This window comes from Monodon monoceros, unplaced genomic scaffold, assembly GCF_005190385.1.
Source record: "Monodon monoceros isolate NGI ecotype Baffin Bay Population unplaced genomic scaffold, NGI_Narwhal_1 Super_Scaffold_15, whole genome shotgun sequence".
Lineage (NCBI taxonomy): Eukaryota > Metazoa > Chordata > Mammalia > Artiodactyla > Monodontidae > Monodon > Monodon monoceros.
The window spans coordinates 56,097,468-56,119,643 of NW_021703771.1; the positions used below are offsets into that span (position 1 = coordinate 56,097,468).

The following is a 22,176-nucleotide window of genomic DNA, read 5'->3' on the forward strand; positions in this document are numbered from 1 at the left end:
GTTCTTGTCTAGTATTTCTTTTGTGGTGTAAGGTGATCAAGAATCCTGGAGAAGGGCTGACTGGCCGTGGTCTGTCAGTGTTGTAGTGAAAACAGGGCATGTTATATGAGACCTACTTACTAGAAGAGATTATAAAATTGTCAGAAAAGCTTATTCATTTTCATGCAGAAAGATTTCCATTCTTCTTTCCTCACTCTAGATCACATTATTTTGTGTTTAAAGTAAAATGTAGCTTGAAATCTGTATATAAATTAGAAAAGGCGCTCTTTTATTTTAAGTGAAACATCTATTCACACGTCATGCATTGAAATGCCAGTGGCAATTTGGGCTTTTTAGAAAAAAAAATTATGTAGCTTTTATGTCCCCATTTTTTTAACCTGAAAGATATTCAATAATACTTATTCTACTATCTGACAAATATGCAGGAATTCTCATCATGTTTTTCTTCTGATTCATGAAAAATAGTACACTTTCTCTGGGTGTTTAATATTTTCCTGGTTGTCACATAATTATTAAAATTTCAAAGTTTTAACATGGTCGGTGAGATGCATTGTTAATTCATCAAAAAACAACCATCTTTATTTGCTGACTATTATTAGTAGTACTTAGTTGTGATAGCCTACCCTTGAATAGAAACTTATATTTATAAATATGCCATTTCTAACCATCAAAAAATAGTTCCAATCATCTAGTTAATAGATAGAATTGCTTAAATTTATAAAATAAATAAGTCAAAGATTTTTTGCAATCTTTCTTTTCTGATTCAGTTTCAGCCCTTCTTGTGTCACGGAAGGCCTGGATGATTACCGCTGCACAGCTTGCCCTCGAGAATACGAAGGCCAGTACTGCGAACGGTAGGAACAGTCATGATACATTTAGAGCAATGATGCATAGAGATCATATAATAAAAGATCATAGTAGAAAAGTATTATTATTTTTATGTCATTATATTCATATCCTCTAGTAGCTTATGTGCTTTCAAAAGTATTTTTATATCTTTAGACTTTATCCAAAGAAAGTTGTTTACTTCCATCTATTTAGACTTTTTCTAAGATTCCTAATTATTTCACAATTATCTAATTTATATTTTAGCATATATATATGTATATACTCCAACATAGATTAGAGAGGGAGAGAGAGACAGAGGGAGGGAGCATTTTACAAGAACAAATAAATGATTTCCAAAAGCTTATCTGTAGTTAACAGTAATAAAAAGCTGGCCACACATAATTCTCATTTTAATTCACTGGAAGTTGTTGGCTAGCACTGACTGCATGCACATCACTGTTCTGGGTACTCTGGCACTACATCAGCAAGTATACACGTAATTCAGAATATAAATGGTATCAGGAATTCTTAATTAAAACCACCAAACGTTAAAGTGTTATTTGGTTCTCCTTTTCAACACGCAAACAATAGTATTTAAATGCCTCCGCTCACCATATTTTTTACAAATTCTGATAATGCATGTATGTAGTTATTAAATTGAATGCTACCATGTAATACAAATGGTAAGTTAAGAAACAGAATTCCAGACTGACTGTCTAGGAAGGTTGTAATTTATATTTTTCTGGATGCATACTTTCTATAAGATCAGTATCTTGGATACTCAAGCTTATCACCACTATTTTCAGTAGGTTTTTATTCTTTCTAAGGTAATGGAGAGCAACTGATATTAACTATTAACATTAAACACACATGATAATTTTAGTGTAATTGATAACAGTATAAAGTTCTATAAAGAGCCATGGACATAGCTGAGCTCCACAAACTGCTGGGTCTCATTTTTCTCTTTTATAACATCAGAATAGCTGATACTCTACCTACTTTCCACTGACATTATGAAGATCAGGTAAATAGAGCATACCCTGCCTGAGTACCTACATAGAGGTCTCCTCTCCCATAGGAGAGGCAAAAAAGCCTGAGAATTTACCCCCCACGCCTTCCTCCAGTGGCCCAGATCTAATGACTTGCTAGTGTGGGAGTACAAAAGTCCAGCTCCTTTGCCCGAAAGCTGAACAAATCTTGAGATGCTATTTATGCTCCAGAGCTTTCCATGGACTTAGGCTAAGACTGGGACCTCACCTGGAATCACACCATTGCCTGGGTTCTTTCTTTTCCATTTCCTGCTTCACCCACTCCTTTGCTGGATTCTTCTAGGAGCACTTCCTTAAATTACGAATCTCTTTGCAAATATAAACCAATATTATCATCATCAATTTAAGAATCGTCTTTTAATATAACCAGCAATGGTTGTGTTAATAATGGAAATGAATAGGTAACTAAATAATTAAACATGTTTTATAAATTCCAATTCTGTTTCTATAAGTTTGCAAAATATATTTCTAAATAATTCTGTATGTGGTAACTTTAAACACAATATCCACTACTTGCATATATATATATATATATATATATATATATATATATATATATAAAACAGTACATTCACAATTTCCATGCCAACAGAGATTTGTAACAATTAGGTAACTAAAAGCAGTACGAAATCCAAAAACATTTCCATTTGTTGTGGAGATATATACATCATTTGAATATGTATATTTTAATGTCAGCCAGTGTGCTTTAGTGTTCATGCTTAGGCTAATATTCATTTCATGCCCTTGTAAAGACCAGTAGGATGATGACTAAAACATCCCTGGATGCCAAGGGGATTATCTGCCATAATTTATGAAAAAATGTTTGATACTATAGCTACATCTGTAAATTGGAGTTTCCACTATCTATAAAAGCGTGTATATAGAAAAGACTGGAAGGGTACACTGAAATGACAATTATTGTCATAAGGCAGAGTGATTATAGAAAAATTACTTTTTTAACATCCATAAATGTTTAATCAATAAGAGGTGACAGTTTATATAGCATAGAGATGAGCAGGGTCATACACTATCAAATGGGAATGGCTTGAATTGTTTTTGCAGATCTCAAATGTTGTTACAGCTCCACATTCATCATCTCTAACACATAAATGATCAGGTTATATTTCCCTGAAAAATTGCTTTTATTCAGCTAAATTAATCCTAAAGGTCTTGCTTAAATTTTTATTGTAACCTTCCAAATAAATTTGTTTCACTTCTGAGAGCTTCTTAAATCATTTAAATCACCTTATGACCTGCCCAAACTCATCAGCTCTGGTCTAAAACTGCTTAAATGTCTTGAGTGTCACTGTATTGTAGAAACACCTACCCATGCTTTGTCTTCATTACTCTTGTAACTAAAACTCTTTGAACATATAATCATTCTGAACCTGCTTAGAATTGAATTCTTTCACCTGAAAATGTTAAGAAACAATTTAAGTGGGCTTATTTAAATGATACTTTTATTGAGCATTTGTAATAGTACATTGGAAATAAAATATTAAAACCATAAGTGTATAAAAACCTAACGTTACAGATCATTTTCTTCTTGCTTTGCTTTTTCTAACCAGCATGGGATAAACTAACTTTCACAATCAGCCTGCAAATTTCTACAATCCCAGGCCACTAAAGATGGTCCAGGATTATCTGGCTAGTGTTTACAACTTTTGCCTTCAATTTCCTATTGTCTCTCAGCTTCCTCCCATATTTTCCTCTTGAACAAAAATTCTTACTGTTGATTATATTTAGGCTGACTATGTGTATAATTTAATTTCCAATCCAGGATACTCTAGGGAAAGACAGAATATGTTTTTAATACTTAAGCCAGGACAACAGGCAAACTGGGACCATTCTGGGTAAACCAGAGCGTATGGTTTTGCCAGCATCTTGTAAAGTTGTCAGACTTCCAGTAACATAACCGACAGTGATATATACTTAGATGAATGGTTGCACAGACGGGTAGAAGAGAGTGGATGGCAATTTGGCTTCATCCAGTTGGATTTCCTTTCTAATTTCTCAAGTCGGTGTTACGTATTTTATTGGCATAACATTACCCCACTTCCAGAGATACACAATGAAAAATCCATCTTGAGGAAGATGTGGTAGAAAGGAAAGACCAGTCGAATTAAATAGAAAATGTAGTAGTTTATCGCCACTTGCTTCTTTTTGCTCATTAGTAAAATTAATGGGTTGAATTCCTTGGTCATTTTGATCTCTAAAATGCGTGCTTCTAGGAAAGCCCAGGAGTAAATAGAAAATTTTATTCATTTCTAATTTAAAAATGAAAGCTTCAAAAAAAAGTTTATGATCTAGAGCAGTAGTGGGCAGAGTATGGACCACAAGATTTGGCCCATTGCCTAATCCTGTATGGCACTCAAGCTGGGAATGGCGGTTATGGGCAAACTTTGATGACAGAGAGCAATAAATTTGAGCCCTAGTTAAGTAAATTTGAGCTCTAGTTAAGTAAATTTGATACCTCAACAAGAATTCCATTCTTCTCATTATTAGTTTGGTTTTCCATTAGTAGATTATTATTATAAAACAATTTATATTCTATTATTATGTTTTGAATTCCATCAACCAACAGTGTTTGAAAATTTCTTTCACTGCACGAGTTTGATTTTGCCTCTTGGCCTGCAAAGCCTAAAATATTTACAGTCTGGTTCTTTACAGGAAAAGTTTGCTAACCCCTGATCTCTTGACTTCTGGTATCAATTTTGTTTCATTCAAACAATACACACACACACAACAACAATTTCGAGACATGACTTAACTATTAATCTCCTTTGCTTTGTCACTGTTTAAATTCAGGTGTGCCCCTGGCTATACCGGCAGCCCAAGCAGCCCCGGAGGCTCCTGCCAAGAATGTGAGTGTGACCCCCATGGCTCACTGCCCGTCCCCTGTGACCCTGTCACAGGGATCTGCACGTGCCGACCCGGAGCCACGGGGCAGAAGTGTGACGGCTGCAAACACTGGCATGCGCGCGAGGGCATGGAGTGTGTTTGTACGTATACTAACTTAGCTATTAGTTCTGGGGGCCTTGGTTCCATTTCTATCTCATTTCCAATGGGAAAGACTGACTTTTTTTTTTTCTTATTCTGCAATAGCTAGTGTTACTCTTCATTCTCTCTGACACTATCTATCCACCTTCTTCTGTTTGCCTGCTGTTTTTGTCTCCATCCTGCTGAGCCAAGAACAGCTGAGAAAATCCTCAGCATGCTTTAGTCAGTTCATTGAAGACCTACAGCAAAGCTCCTGGAGGCAGATTTTATTTTATTTTGCCCATCTCAGAGTTTGCAGTTTTACCTAAAGTTGACATTGCCTTTGTGACAGATTAAAGGTCTGGGTTTATTAAATATTTTTAGAATCCTCCTGAATTTGTAATCAGTTGGACAGAAACTGTAAGGCTTGAATTACAACTGACTTTTCTTTTCCGAGTTTTTACAGAAATCCATGGGCATCCTGCTTCGTAACTTTCTCTTGCCCTACAGAACCTGGAAGCAGTGACAATGAACTCAAGTGTTTTTACTCATATGTTTTGTTTTGTTTTAATAACTGCTTCTGGATTCAGTAATGCCATACTGAACATACATCGAATATCAGTAGTTAAATAGATTTCTTGGATCTTATATAAATTCTAATCTAAAACAGTTATTTATAAATTTAGAGAAGACAGTTATATTATGGTATTCTTTTCCTTGAGGGAATTTACATTAGTGGTCTTAATTCTTTCTAACAAATAGAAATGGAAATTATTTAAGTGTCTTTTATTTCAATATTTATTTATTTTAATGCATTTACACATGCCAGTATTTCTGGTTTTAACATCTTATGTGTGTCTAAAGCTTAACATTTTAACTAGAATTTTTGTTTGTGCTCTAGTTTGATGAGTTACCTCAAAAGCTAAGGCTGGCTTTTTAGATATGCCAAAAGGTAAAGACTGGGTATGTTTGGGAATATAACTTTTTAAACTTTTTTTCTATGTATTTCAACAATCTTTGATGAAAGTGTATTGCATTTAAAATAAAAGTAAGTGTCAAGGTTGATGGGAGGGGAGAGATGAAGTGTAATATGTAATATACATTTATGTTATCGTATTCAGTTATTGGTGTATACATATTCACTCTTCTCAAGTAAAATGGCATATTTTAATGATAATTGAAATGGACTTCCAATGTAATCCAACTAGTTTTAATATTATTAAAACTAAATTATTAATATGGAAATATTTAACTAAGTAATATATAGATATTCCTAACCTAAATGCTAATCTAACGGACCTTGAACTTTAAAGTAATTAATTTTCTAGAGGTGAGATCAGAAAAATCTGATCTCTTTTTCTACGAATTTGTTGGTTTCTTTGCTTTCTACCTTGTTCCGTTAATCTGTATGTGTATTTTTGTGCCAGTACCATACCGTTTTGATAACTAGCTTTGTAGTAGGGTCTGAAGTCAAGGAGCCTGATTCCTCCAGCTCTGCTCTTTTTACTCAAGATTGTTTTGGATCTTTCATGTATTTTGTTTTTCCATACAAATTTTAGAATCATTTGTTCTAGTTCTGTGGAAAATACCATTGTATTCTGATAGAGATTGGATCAAATCTGTAGATTGCTTTAGGAAGCATGGTCATTTAAACAATACTCTTCCAATCCGTAAGCACGGTATATCCTTCCATTTGTTTGTGTTGTCTTTAATTTCTTTAACCAGTGTCTTACAGTTTTACAAGTATAGGTCTTTTACCTCCTTAGTTAGATTTATACCTAGGTATTTTATTCTTTTTGATGCAATTGTAAGTGGGATTGTTTTCTTAATTTCTTTTTCTGATAGTTTGTTGTTAGTATATAAAAATACGATAGATTTCTGTATATTAATTTTGTGTCCTACCACTTTACTGAATTCAATGATGAGTTCAAATAGTTTTGGGGCAGTGCCTTTAGGGTTTTCTATATATAGCATCATGTCATCTGCAAACAGTGACAGTTTTACTTCTTCTTTTCCTTCTATCTTTCTATATCCTTAAGCTAACTTAGAGCAAGAAACCAAAGAATGGATTGACCCAGCACATTTGATCTGCAGGGCCTGTTTTGTCACGTGTGCCTATAGTAGAATTTTATAATGCCCGTGAGTGGGAGTGGATGAAAGTAGCCTGGTTCTGGCAAGAGAATATTTATATAGTAAGAGAAATGTCTTCTGAGAAAAGCTTCTTTGGAGCCTAGAGCATGTATTGTACAGTTAATTCTTCTCTCTTTGGTTCATTCTCTAGAAAACACAATTTAATATGGCCTACATCATGGATATGTATACCCCCCAAAAATGTAGGATAAATGACGTTGGCATGATCATTGCAGTATCTCAGGTGAGCTGCATATTGGTGGAAAGAGTCTCCCTGTATAGTTAGTTTATGCTCTTAATTTATTTAACAAATAATTTTAAATTGTGCTGTAGAGGACACAGAGAAAATGCAGAAAGCATGAAGGAACTTTTCTTGACCACCTACATTTCTAAAAGAAACTAATAGCTGCCACGGACAATTGCCAGAGAGCAAGCTAGGGTTTTATTGGATCCAAAATAGTGAGTTTCTTGCAGGACACAGGCTTTTTATACATGGGCATTCCATTACTATCATGAAGAATTTACACGAATAGTCTGTGCCTTTAGTAGGAAATATTTAGATACAAGAGTCTCTCATAGTTAGCCAAATTCAAAGAACCAACGTTATCAACCCCGCCAAACCAACTCAGTGCCTGGGCACACCTGACCAACGTATCTGCTTTCAATCCCAGGCATCCCCTACGGCCCCTTCCGCCACACAGGATTCATCACAGTAGTAATTCTTTAAAGGTTCACCCGTGTTGAGAGCCTTCCATGTGTCAGAAATGATGTTAAGCACTTTATATGCTGTTCTTTTCATTCTTGCCACGTCCCCATACATTATTATGTCCACAGTGTGATTTAAAAAAAAAACAAAAAACTGAAATCAACTATACCCCAACAAAAATTTTTACATTTTAAATAAATAAATAAATAAAACTGAATTTAGGTGATTTAAGGCACCTTTCCAAGGTTCACCCTGACTTTTCAACAGAGTGATTGGAACCTAGATCTGTCTTGAAAATCTTACTTTCTTAACCTCTATGCTGACTGTTAATGCAAGGAACAAAAAGAAAACATGGTTTTCCCAATATATTCAACATTAATTATTTCAGTTCTTAATTCATTTACTTCTTCTGGGCTTAGAGCCCATCTTACCTCTATGAAGAAGAAAGGTTAAATGGGCTTAAAAAAATGAAAAAATTTTAATGTGTATAATGTCAGTAGGTACATACATTTTTTTTTCCCCTCTGCTAACCATTAAGACTCTTTCCTCTGAGTTTTAAAACATTATGGTAGTTATCAGGAGTTCCCTGGTGGTCTAGTGGTTAGGATTCAGAGCTTTCACTGCTGTGGCCCAGGTTCAATCCCTGGTCGGGGAACTGAGATCCCATGCGTCACATGGTGCGGCCAAAAAAACCAAAAAAACGTTATGGTAGTTATGATAGATTCTTATTCATCAGAGGTGGTCAAGTGGGGTCCTGTCCTCTGTGCAGATGAGAAGACACACTAACTGGGTGCTCAGATTTCCTCCAAAGCCTTTTCATTTTTTTCTTGTGGGGATAATTGGAGAGAGCTCTGCAATGCATTCTTTCTTTACAGATGTTGATGAGTTCTGAGTAGATATTTTATTGGATTTCCCAAATCAGGACTTCTTACTAAGTTAGGTTAATACAAATCCAACTTCTTCTTTCAACCCTCATTCATAATTTACACGTCATTTTATAAAGTGAGAACAACCACCTGCCTTTCTGAAATCTGAGACTCGGCAAGAAAAGCATTATTTATTTAATAGTAAAGTTTTGTATTGGGAAGCACAAAACTTGGATTTTTTCATGTCCTATTTTCTACAGACTAGTAATTAACACTGAACAATTTGTACAATGTTTAAAATAGATTATGAGTGGTGTAGTAAAATATATTATTCTCCTAAAGAACAGAATTTAAAATTAGTAGCTGTTGGCAGGATGTCATTCTGTAAAGAGTGCCTGAAATATCATTTTATAAATATCATATTGATGCTTTCTATTTTTATTCAAAGCATATGAAATATTAGGTATATATCAGCTTTATTATTTATAGTCACAATTTATCTAAAATATAACATTTTAGAAGATGCTTTTCTTGCTAATGTTGCAAAATCAATCATAAACTGTTTTTTTTACCTGTAACCTAAATGTGGTAATGCACTAACTCTGTAAAATGTGCACTTCCTAGACACTTGATAAAACCCAAGGTTTGAAGTTTTACCCTGACTTGATACTGACCTGCAGAGACACAGTCTAGATTGTTGTTTTTATTTTTAATTTTTTAATTTTATTGAACCCTAGTTGATTTACAGTGTCTTGTTAGTTTCAGGTATACAGCACAGTGATTCCATTTTATATATGTATATTTTTTTCAGATTTTTTTTCCCTTATAGGTTATTACAAAATATTGAGTATAGTTCCCTGTGCTATACAGTAGGTCCTTGTTAGTTATCTGTTTTATATAGATAATTGTTTTCAATAGCCAGTTGCCAACAAGAATCTATCATAGTAATGCAGAGGCCCTTACGTATTATCACTAGAACCCTGCAGTACTCTTATAATCAAAGATGATTTCTAATGGCAGTTATTGTCCCCTATATATGAGAGCAGGAACAAAATAGTGGAATGTGGTTGATTACTATAAAGAAAATGGGACTTTCTATAATAAAAGATGATGAAAAACATCAGTTGACCTCCATTTGCTATTTAATGAGTGAGGCTCTGTTGGACATGTGATCACACTCCATCCTAACCTTTTTTTTGTTGTTTGTTTGTTTTTGTTTTTGCGGTACGCGGGCCTCTCACTGTTGTGGCCTCTCCCATTGCGGAGCGCAGGCTCCGGACGCGCAGGCTCAGCGGCCATGGCTCACAGGCCCAGCCGCTCCTCAGCATGTGGGATCTTCCCAGACCGGGGCACGAACCCGTGTCCCCTGCATCGGCAGGCGGACTCTCAACCACTGCGCCACCAGGGAAGCCCCATCCTAACCTTTTAAACACCATCCTCTCTGTCCCCATTTAATCCCCAAGTACTAGTTCCTATTCAAAGCCCAGTATGGCTATTATAGTTTTCTACAACTCTAAACTGGGGCATGTTGTTCAAATCCAGGCATCAGGATAGCTATAAAAGTAACTTCTGTTCACCCTCCTCACACCTTTTTCACATCTATTTTGTTAGTGAAAGGTGCTTTGAGTTTCTTGTTGGCAACGTTCTCGGCTTTGGTCCAGGCTAGCAATGCTGTAGAACAGCAACTAGCACTCTGATTCCAGGCAATTTTCTTATTGGCCATCAGTCTCAGTCGTTTGTATATCACATTGAGAAAGCCGTTCCATTAATAGATTAAGGACTTGTGCTGTTGAACTGTTGTGTAGAAGAGGCTGATCACTATTTCTTTTCTTTTCAGTCAGGCTTTATTTTGAGAGTAAACTCTACTTGATTGCAATTTGCACTCTGCAGAATCCAGGGAGTTTATTAACCTTGAAGAAAAGTAGATCACATCATCTTAAAGTTGGAAGTCTTATAAATGAGGTAGTCTAATCATCTTCTATTCGGTGGTATCCTTGAAACAGACCATCTCCTAATGCAAGGAAACATGCTATAGTGAAGGGGCGATAGAAGCTTTGAATTCTGGCTGGCCACATAAAAGTTGTGTGAATTCGATTAGCTAACTTTGCTAAACCTCATTTTATTATCCATAAAGTGGAAATAAAGTCCTATGTACATTAGGTGGTGTCTAAGCATAATAGATGTTCAATAAATTTTAGCTGTTCTTATCATCATGGTTATTATTTGATCAGCTTTTTCAAAAGCATGATGCTTTGTGCCGCTCCTCAGTTTTTGTTTTTGTTTTTGTTTTCAATTTAGGCAGGTTACAGTTTATTATTGATTCAGAAAGTTATAGTTTAATGACTCTAACTTGTGATTACCCTCGGTTACACCAGTAATAAGGAAGATTATTTTAATGCTTATTTAATTTTAATATTTTAACATTTTTATTTCTTAAATTCGAAATTCTGAACAGCGTAATTTTATTGAGCCAAATCTATTTAGACAAGTGTATTTCCATTCCAAATTGAAGTTAAGAACTGACTAGAAAAATAAGAGGCAAATTATAACAGTAAAATTTTTACACATAGATATGATTAAGACTAAATTCATAAATTTTTTTATTACACCTTTATTGGAGTATAATTGCTTTACGATGGTGTGTTACTTGTTGCTTTATAACAAAGTGAATCAGGTATAGATATACATATGTTCCCATATCTCTTCCCTCTTGCCTCTCCCTCCCTCCATATATATGTGTTAGCATACGGTATTTGTCTTTCGCTTTCTGACTTACTTCACTCTGTATGACAGACTCTAGGTCCATCCACCTCACTACAAATAAATTTCGTTTCTTTTTATGACTAATATTCCATTGTATATATGTGCCACATCTTCTTTATCCATTCATCCGATGATGGACACTTAGGTTGCTTCCATCTCCTGGCTATTGTAAATAGAGCTGCAATGAACATTTTGGTACATGACTCTTTTTGAATTATGGTTTTCTCAGGATATATGCCCGGTAGTGGGATTGCTGGGTCATATGGTAGTTCTATTTGTAGTTTTTTAAGGAACCTCCATACTGTTCTCCATAGTGGCTGTACCAATTCACATTCCCACCAGCAGTGCAAGAGTGTTCCCTTTTCTCCACACCCTCTCCAGCATTTATTGTTTCTAGATTTTTTGATGATGGCCATTCTGACTGCTGTGAGATGATATCTCATTGTAGTTCTGATTTGCGTTTCTCTAATGATTAATGATGTTGAGCATTCTTTCATGTGTTTGTTGGCAATCTGTATATCTTCTTTGGAGAAATGTCTATTTAGGTCTTCTGCCCATTTTTGGATTGGGTTATTTGTTTTTTGTTATTGAGCTGCATGAGTTGCTTCTATGTTTTGGAGATAATCCTTTGTCAGTTGCTTCATTTGCAACTATTTTCTCCCATTCTGTCTTTGGTCGTGTTTATGGTTTCCTTTGCTGTGCAAAAGCTTTTAGGTTTCATTAGGTCCCATTTGTTTATTTTTGTTTTTATTTCCATTTCTCTAGGAGGCGGGTAAAAAAGAATGTTGCTGTGATTAATGTCATAGAGTGTTCTGCCTATGTTTTCCTCTAAGAGTTTGATAATTTCTAGCCTTACACTTAGGTCTTTAATCCATTTTGAGCTTATTTTTGTGTGTGGTGTTAGGGAGTGGTCTAATCTCATACTCTTACATGTACCTGTCCAGTTTTCCCAGCACCACTTATTGAAGAGGCTCTCCTTTCTCCACTGTACATTCCTGCCTCCTTTATCAAAGATAAGGTGACCATATGTGCGTGGGTTTATCTCTGGGCTTTCTATCCTGTTCCATTGATCTATCTTTCTGTTTTTGTGCCAGGACCATACTGTCTTGATTACTGTAGCTTTGTAGTGTAGTCTAAAGTCAGGGAGCCTGATTCCTCCAGCTCCGTTTTTCGTTCTCAAGATTGCTTTGGCTATTCGGAGTCTTTTGTGTCTCCATACAAATTGTGAAATGTTTTCTTCTAGTTCTGTAAAAAATGCCAGTGGTAGTTTGATAGGGATTGCATTGAATCAGTAGATTGCTTTGGGTATTAGAGTCATTTTCACAATGTTGATTCTTCCAATCCAAGAACATGGTATATCTCTCCATCTATTTGTAACATCTTTAATTTCTTTCATCAGTGTCTTATAATTTTCTGCATACAGGTCTTTTGTGTCCTTAGGTAGGTTTATTCCTAGATATTTTATTCTTTTTGTTGCAGTGGTAAATGAGAGTGTTTTCTTGATTTCACTTTCAGATTTTTCATCATTAGTGTATAGGAATGCCAGAGATTTCTGTGCATTAATTATGTATCCTGCTACTTTACCAAGTTCATTGATTAGCTCTAGTAGTTTTCTGGTAGCATCTGCGAACAGTGACAGCTTTACTTCTTCTCTTCTGATTCAGATTCCTTTTATTTCCTTTTCTTCTGTGATTGCTGTGGCTAAAACTTCCAAAACTATGTTGAATAAGAGTGGTGAGAGTGGCCAACTTTGTCTTGTTCCTGATCTTAGTGGAAATGGTTTCAGTTTTTCACCATTGAGGATGATGTTGGCTGTGGGTTTGTCATATATGGCCTTTATTATGTTGAAGAAAGTTCCCTCTGTGCCTACTTTCTGCAGGGTTTTTATCATAAATGGGTGTTGAATTTTGTCGAAAGCTTTCTCTGCATCTTTTCAGATGATCATATGGTTTTTCTCCTTCAATTTGTTAATATGGTGTATCACGTTGATTGATTTGCTTATATTGAGGAATCCTTGCATTCCTGAAATAAACCCCACTTGATCATGGTGTATGATCCTTTTAATGTGCTGTTAGATTCTGTTTGCTAGTATTTTGTTGAGGATTTTTGCATCTATGTTCATCAGTGATATTGGCCTGTAGTTTTCTTTCTTTGTGACATCCTTGTCTGGTTTTGGTATCAGGGTGATGGTGGCCTCGGAGAATGAGTTTGGGAGTGTTCTTCCCTCTGTTATATTTTGGAAGAGTTTGAGAAGGATAGGTGTTAGCTCTTCTCTAAATGTTTGATAGAATTCGCCTGTGAAGCCGTCTGGTCTTGGGGTTTTGTTTGTTGGAAGATTTTTAATCACAGTTTCAATTTCAGTGCTTGTGATTGGTTTGTTCATATTTTCTATTTCTTCCTGATTCAGTCTTGGCAGGTTGTGCATTTCTAAGAATTTGTCCCTTTCTTCCAGGTTGTCCATTTTATTGACATAGAGTTGCTTTTAGTAATTTCTCATGATCTTTTGTATTTCTGCACTGTCAGTTGTGACTTCTCCTTTTTCATTTCTAATTCTGTTGATTTGAGTCTTCTCCCTTTTTTTCTTGATGAGTCTGGATAATGGTTTATCAATTTTATCTTCTCAAAGAACCAGCTTTTAGTTTTATTGATCTTTGCTATTGTTTCCTTCATTTCTTTTTCATTTATTTCTGATCTGATCTTTATGATTTCTTTCCTTCTGCTAATTTTGGGGATTTTTTGTTCTTCTTTCTCTAATTGCTTTAGGTGCAAGGTTAGGTTGTTTATTTGAGATGTTTCCTGTTTCTTAAGGTAGGATTGTATTGCTATAAACTTCCCTCTTAGAACTGCTTTTGCTGCATCCCATAGGTTTGGGGTCATCGTGTCTCCATTGTCATTTGTTTCTAGGTATTTTTTGATTTCTTCTTTGATTTCTTCAGTGATCACTTCGTTAATAAGTAGTGTATTGTTTAGCCTCCATGTGTTTGTATTTTTTGCAGGTATTTTCCTGTAATTGATATCTAGTGTCATAGCATTGTGGTCGGAAAAGTTACTTGATACAATTTCAGCTTTCTTAAATTTACCAAGGCTTGATTTGTGACCCAAGGTATGATGTATCCTGGAGAATGTTCTTTGAGCACTTGAAAAAAATGTGTATTCTGTTGTGTTTGGATGGAATGTCCTATAAATATCAATTAAGTCCGTCTTGTTTAATGTATCATTTAAAGCTTGTGTTTCCTTATTTATTTTCATTTTGGATGAGCTGTCCATTGGTGAAAGTGGGGTGTTAAAGTCCCTTACTATGAATGTGTTACTGTTGATTTCCCCTTTTATGGCTGTTAGTATTTACCTTATGTATAGAAGTGCTCCTATGTTGGGTGCATAAATATTTACAATTGTTGTATCTTCTTCTTGGATCGATCCCTTGATCATTATGTATTGTCCTTCTTTGTCTCTTCTAGTCGTCTTTATTTTAAAGTCTATTTTGTCTGACATGAGAATTGCTACTCCAGCTTTCTTTTGATTTCCATTTGCATGGAATATCTTTTTCCATTCCCTCACTTTCAGTCTGTTATGTGTCCCTAGGTCTGAAGTGGGTCTCTTGTAGACAGCATATATATGGGTCTTGTTTTTGTATCCATTTAGCCAGTCTGTGTCTTTTGGTGTGAGTATTTAATCCATTTACATTTAAGGTAATTGTTGATATGTATGTTCCTATTCCCATTTTCTTAACTGTTTTGGGTTTGTTATTGTAGGTCTTTTCCTTCTCTTGTGTTTCTTGCCTAGAGAAGTTCCTTTAGCATTTGTTGTAAAACTGGTTTGGTGGTGCTGAACTCTCTCAGCTTTTGCTTGTCTGTAAAGGTTTTAATTTCTCCATCAAATCTGAATGAGATCCTTGCTGGGTAGAGTAATCTTGGTTGTAGGTTTTCCTCCTTCATCACTTTAAATATGTCCTGCCAGTCCCTTCTGGCTTGCAGAGTTTCTGCTGAAAGATCAGCTGTTAACCTTATGGGGATTCCCTTGTGTGTTATTTGTTGCTTTTCCCTTGCTGCTTTTAATATGTTTTCTTTGTATTTAATTTTTGAGAGTTTGATTAATATGTGTCTTGGCGTGTTTCTCCTTGGATTTATCCTTTATGGGACTCTCTGTGCTTCCTGGACTTGATTAACTATTTCCTTTCCCATATTAGGGAAGTTTTCAACTGTAATCTCTTCAAATATTTTCTCAGTCCCTTTCTTTTTCTCTTCTTCTTCTGGGACCCCTATAATTCGAATGTTGGTGAATTTAATGTTGTCCCAGAGGTCTCTGAGGCTGTCCTCAGTTCTTTTCATTCTTTTTTCTTTATTCTCCTCTGCAGTATTTATTTCCACTATTTTATCTTCCAGGTCACTTATCCATTCTTCTGCCTCAGTTATTCTGCTATTGATCCCTTCTAGAGTATTTTTAATTTCATTTATTGTGTTGTTCATCGTTGCTTGTTTCCTCTTTATTTCTTCTAGGTCCTTGTTAAATGTTTCTTGCATTTTCTCTATTCTATTTGCAAGAGTTTGGATCATCTTTAATGTCCTTATTCTGAATTCTTTTTCAGGTAGACTGCCTATTTCCTCTTCATTTGTTAGGTCTGGTGGGTTTTTATCTTGCTCCTTCATCTGCTGTGTGTTTTTCTGTCTTCTCATTTTGCTTATCTTAACTGTGTTTGAGGTCTCCTTTTTGCAGGCTGCAGGTTCTTAGTTCCCGTTGTTTTTGGTGTCTTCCCCCAGTGGGTAAGGTTGGTTCAGTGGGCTGTGTAGGCTTCCTCATGGAGGGGAATAGTGCCTGTGTTCTGGTGGATGAGGCTGGATCTTGTCTTTCTGGTGGGCAGGTCCATGTCTTGTGTTTTTTTGGGTGTCTGTGATTATGATTATTAATTATGAAATTAATAAAATCATAAAATTATAAAATTATTATGATTTTAGGCAGCCTCTCTGCTAATGGGTGGGGTTGTGTTCCTGTCTTGCTAGTTGTTTGGCATAGGATGTCCAGCAGTGTAGCTTGCTGGTCATTGAGTGAAACAGTTTTTGATGAGATACTTAGGTTAGGCTAAATTCTGGGTTTTTTTTTTTAATAATTCTTGGCTTTTCAAGTCACTGAAAATCCCTTTTATGGTGACCTTACATTTTTGTTTTCTCTTAAAGTTCTTCAAATACATTATTTATAGATTTATAAACACTATGATTGTAACTCTTTTTCTCATCTTTAAAATTAGGATATTAATAGTACTTATCTCATAGAATTGCTGTAAACATTAGATGAGATAATGAAGGCAAGACACAACATATTGTCTTCAATGTAGTGAATATTGTATAGATAAAAGCTACTGTCCCATTATTACTTATAATACTTTCAAAGCTTCCATTTGTTTTTTGAAGAGCTATACCATACTTGAACCATATCAAACTTATTTTTAATATATATTTATATACATAATTTTATTTAATGTTTATATATGTATATATATATCACAACTACTTGGTACATGATTAAATTTATCAGCCTCATCCTAAACCGACAGAAAGTCTTTCCCTCTATTCAAAGAACTAACAGGCAAAAAAAAAAAAAAAAAAAAAAGCCTTTTTAATGGGTCTGAAACCACATTTTTATTTTAGAAGATATTTATCTATAAATAATATGAAATAACTGAATCCATTTTAATAAGCCTTAAATAAATGCTAATCTAAAACTTTCTTCTTGAAGAAGAAAGAGGAAAGAGAAATATACAATCCATACCCAAGGAATTATCAATGGCCTTAATGTACAAGAATTAAATTAAAACATACACATTAACACACAAATTTTATCTTTTGTTAGAAATGTATATTTACTCATTTTATCCCTTTTTGATTAGAGCCAGACAGTTTATGTATCTTTACCTAAAATTGGTTAATAGGTTTGGCCTTTTTAAAAACATGCAATGCACTCATTTCAGCTTTGGCTTCTTTGGTTTGGATACAGTGTGTGAATTTTTTGTGACGGTAAGCCAGTAGTTATTATGCATGGGGGACTCTGGTAGAAATGCAGTGTTTTGTACTAATTGCTAACGGAAAGATCTGTAATATCAGCTGCATGATTTGCCCCTTACATGTGCCCAGCTATAACAACCTGAATGGAGTATTGCATTTGCTAGTATTAGACACAAATTTATCCTGACACTTTTATAAGCAAAGCCTCAAAAACATTTAGTCATGTAAAATATAATCATAGTCTCGAAATATTTGCTTTTGCTCCCATGCATTTCAGGCAGAATCTCATTTTATAACCTTATCTCTATTGCTGAATAGGAGAATGGTTTGGAGAGGTTCCTTGGGGGTCTTGATTATAAGATAGGTGTTAATTTACACTGAGCAGTTACTGCACCCTTATCAAAGAACAATTGTTTACATAATGTGAATATTCCTTGTCTCTATACACTCTTCAGATCTTCCCTATCATAGTGAATTAAACGTGGTTTTAATTTGCATCCCATTTCCAGTGTTTGTTGCCAGACATTTCAGACTTTTTGAGGACAAATAAAAGTAGCTTGTGGTGTAAGTTAAATATTTTGTGTCAGGATAAAATAGCAAACCATTATGTAAAGGGCACACTTCCCCATGTGTTTATCTTATAACTGCATGAACTAGACTTGTACAGAAGCTTTGAAAAAATCCCATGGCTGTCGCATTCATAAGTCTTTCTGACCCATTTGGACAGATGTTAGTGTATTACTTGGAGCATACTATAAAACTTACCTTTCATCTATGGAAATGTGCTTGTACTTTGTTCCCCCAAAAGCAGATACGGAGACCATAAGACATGGGATAATAATAGACCTTTGGACACAGAGACATAAAATGGAATTTTATGAAATGCTCTTAATTGAAAGAGCAATTAAGTACATTTTCATTTCAACAACTGAAGATGAGGAACCAAAACAGATGGGCAGGAGGTAGAATAAATGACAGAAAAATCCGTATCCATCATGCCTCTTGGCATCAATTTAGCTCACCAATTTACTCTGTAGTGTATTACAGTAAATCAGATCTAGTTCTGCATTCCAGTCCCTGATTTCTGCTTGTCTGAAGTGAAAACTGAGAATACTGAGAAAACATTTCCCTGAAAATTTCTGGAACCATCAGTAAGGAGCCTCTAGCCATACCATTATCAATGAGCTGACTCAATTCCTCTTAGAAATGGGTAGGTTATGAATTATAGATAAATTAGAGAAAGAGCTAGCAAAGTATTTCTGAAACGTACACTACCCTAAAAAGCATAGTGAGATGTCATATTATCAAGCATCTTTCAAGATCTTGAAAGTGAAAAAAGAGCACAGTGCTTTGAATGGAACTTTTAAAGTAGTGATGAACTTGGATTCAGTGGGAAAGGAACCTTCACATTCTTCTTAACTTTTAATAAAGTTAAGAACTGTTGTTAATACTTTTTAACCTATGAATTGCAACTTGAAGTCTCTAAGCTGAATTCACATTCTAAATCACACATGCGAAACTTGACAAAGTTTATCAGTTATCTATTGCTACTACTCCAAAATTTAATAGTTGTTGAGTATATACAGCAACTATATATATCCTCACTATTCTGTAGGTTGGCAATTTGAACAGGGTCCCCTTGGATACTTCTTTTGTTATCATGCGGTGGGGTGGGTTCCTAGATGGCCTTATTCACATGGAAGGACCTCGGCTAGAATGGTTGGATCTACCTTTCTGTTGCTCATGTTGCCTCTCTTCCTCAAGAAGGCTAGCCTGGGATTTTTCACAAGGCAGCAGGATTCCAGAAGTGTGGAAGCAGAAACTGCGAAACTCCTTGAAGCTAAGGCTCAGTGTCCCTCTGAAGCATTCTGATGGTCAGAGTTTGTCATAAAGCCAACCCCGATTCAAAGGGGGATGTGCGGGGGAATAGACTCCACCTCTTAACGGGAGGAGCGGCAAAGAAATGGTAAACACTTTTAACCCTTCATCCTCCCCAGAAATGAGCATCATCTTTATCTGGCCAGTAACCCAACTGTGTCATTTATTTTATTAACGTTTTGTATATCTTTTCTTCCCCTCCATTCCTCCATTCCAATACCTTTCCTGTGTCAATATTACCTCATGCAGCTATCATAGCGATCATCTCCTTGACATGAGTCAGTTTCTGCCTCTCCAATCACAAGACAATTTTCCCTCTCTGGCCATCTTTATACTATGTTTTATAGTTTTATAACTATAAAAACTATAGTTTTTATACTATTCTGTTCCTCATTTCATATCATGTATAGTGTCCTCACGTTCAGACATTTCCTATTTGGCCAATATTTTTATCCCTATTTCTCTGTCTCTTTCTCTCCCTCTCTCTATTCTTCTCTCAATCCTCTCCTTGTAACTCCCTGATCTTCTCCAAAATATTTTTTGCTCTCCTTTCACAAAGATAGTAGTAAGCAAATATTTATTGATTATTTACTATGTGCAAGACACTTTCTTAGGCACTGTGACCAAAGTTGATTAAGGTCCCTCTCTGAGGAGAGAGAACCAATATATAAGCACATAAAATGAAAAGATAGCCTATATGTGCATGAGTGTTAAGATAAAAAGACAAAGGGAATACAGTAGTGGTTGGTGGGGACAGTAATTTCAGAGTCATCAGGGCCTTCTCCTCCGAGGAAGTAACACTTGAGCACTTGACCTAGATCTCCAGGAGTCACATGGGTGAAGATGAAGAAAGAAGTGTTCTCGGCAGAGGAGACAGCAAGTAAAATGACCTCTTCCAAATCCTTGCTCCCTTTAGGATAGAGCATCCCTAAAGTTTGTTTTCTGGCCCAGTGGTTCTAAACTCTGGCTATATGATAGGATCATCTGGAATCTCTTAAATATACTGTTGCCTGGGCCTCACCACAGACCCATCAAATCAGATTCTCTGGAGGTGTGTAGGGGAAACACCTAGATACCTGTATTTTGTAAATCGCCATGATTTGTATGCAGCCAAGATGGAGAACCAGTGACTTACAGTAGTGCTTTTCAAACATGAACATGCATAGGTCACATGGGAATCTTTCTGAAACACAGATTCTGTTTCACTAGATCTAGGATAGAGCCCAAGATTATGTATTTCTAACAAGCTCCCAGGTCATGCCATTGCTGTTGATCTAGTAGTTATTCAAAGTGTGGTGCTCAGACCAGAGTATTAGTGTTCACCTGGGAGTTTGTTGGAAAAGCACATGATCAGTCAGAGAATCAGAAACCAGGTGATTCGATCACCTCTTGAATCAGAACTGCTAGGGGTATGGCCCAGCCTCCTGTGATTTAAGAAAGCCCTCAGATGATTCTGAAACCCACTCAAGTGTGAGAATCAGACAGGGTCTTGGTGTTTAGACATAGTCAATTTGGTACCTAATTGTGTTCCAGGCTGTGTTTTCTACAATTACTTCATGTCAAGAGGTCTGTTGAAGCTTCTCAAGCACTTGCATTGAACTGAGGGTTTGAAGCCACAGCATTCTTTTCCTTTTACTTAGTTTCCATGCAGAGCAAATTCTCTTTCGTTCTGGCTAGAAGAGGAAGAGATCCAGCTCTAGTTTCAGATTCCACCTCCAGCTCCCAAAGCCTCTTTGTTCACTCAGCTTGCAAGGCATCAGGAGCTTACAGCGCCCCTGCAGGTGACACTCAACACTTACAGGTGTCACCTGCAAGGAGCTGATTTATTAAAAGCCCTGCTGGGGCAGTTTAATCCCTGTGAAGGGATATTGTAACTCACCTCTAACTGCTGTCCCATCACAGAATCACTCTCTGTACTACTTCTCTTTGTTTACAAGCTTCAGTTAATGGTTTTCTCTCCATTAGGCAGCTCAGGGGAGTCCTGTTTAGAGAACTAATTGAATTCTTGCCAGTTTGGGGCATGATCCAAAGCTGCTCCAAGTGTCAGTATTTTTCATGTTATATATTTTCCTCTCTTCTAACATGTGTATAGTTTTTATACCTCTATCTGCAGAACGTAAGCTAGAAATTGTAACTATGCACGAACGCATATCATAAATATGGTAGCACGTGCTTCTTGGCATGGAGAGCTACATCTCATTACTCTGATGCAAAGAGTGGAAAAAAAATTTTGAACTAAAAATCCAAACTGAATAGGTATATTTTATAAAGCCTCCAAAAGAATCAATATCTTTTAATTTTAGAAATTTTACTATTTATGAGATTCAAGTGATAATGGTGAAGAAACCATTGTTTCTCTCCACCACCCTACTACCGTCCAACCCCCTTCCACCACCACTAAATTTGAATAGTCCCCCTTTCTAATCATTGAAAAAATATAGGTAGAACACTAGCACTCTTGGCTACTTCAAGAATAAAGTTTTCCTGGCTTTTGGCAATTATTTATCCACAAAACAGGATTAGGTTAATCATCAAAGTAGGAATTTGTGGGACTGCATCTAATCATGAGTGATAATGTGCTGGCAAATGCATAAGTAAGTGAACAAGTAAGTAATAAATAAATACATTTCATCATGACAAAAAAATTGTAAAAAGAAGAGTTCTTTTGACTTTTAAAAATATTCTTCTCAATAGATGTCAAGCTAAAGAGTCATACAGTTTTTGAATATGTAATACCTGAAGCACGTAGAGACCTAATTGCTATAGACACTCCACATTGCAATCTAATGGGGCAATGTATACATTTTTAGATTCCAAAGCATATTTTATTGCCAATTACAGATTTCCTCTAGATTGTTCATGTGCGACTCTCTGGGGCATTTATAATGTTATAGTCCATGTTTTACCTCTCCTTTAGTACTTAGGCAGTACACTCGTTTACCCTCAAAATCCATTTGCTCGTCCTCTTTGGTTCCTCAGTT

At 35.8% G+C, this 22,176-nt stretch overlaps 1 protein-coding gene across 1 annotated transcript in view; it reads left to right on the forward strand.

Moving 5' to 3' along the window:
• The window catches only part of LAMA2 (laminin subunit alpha 2), a 448,946-nt gene that overhangs the window by 289,676 nt on the left and 137,094 nt on the right, over window positions 1–22,176 (forward strand). The window contains exons 30-31 of the mRNA XM_029224020.1: window positions 768–854; window positions 4,686–4,879. Coding sequence (XP_029079853.1) covers window positions 768–854; window positions 4,686–4,879 — 281 coding nt within the window. The remainder of the gene's footprint in view (window positions 1–767; window positions 855–4,685; window positions 4,880–22,176) is intronic.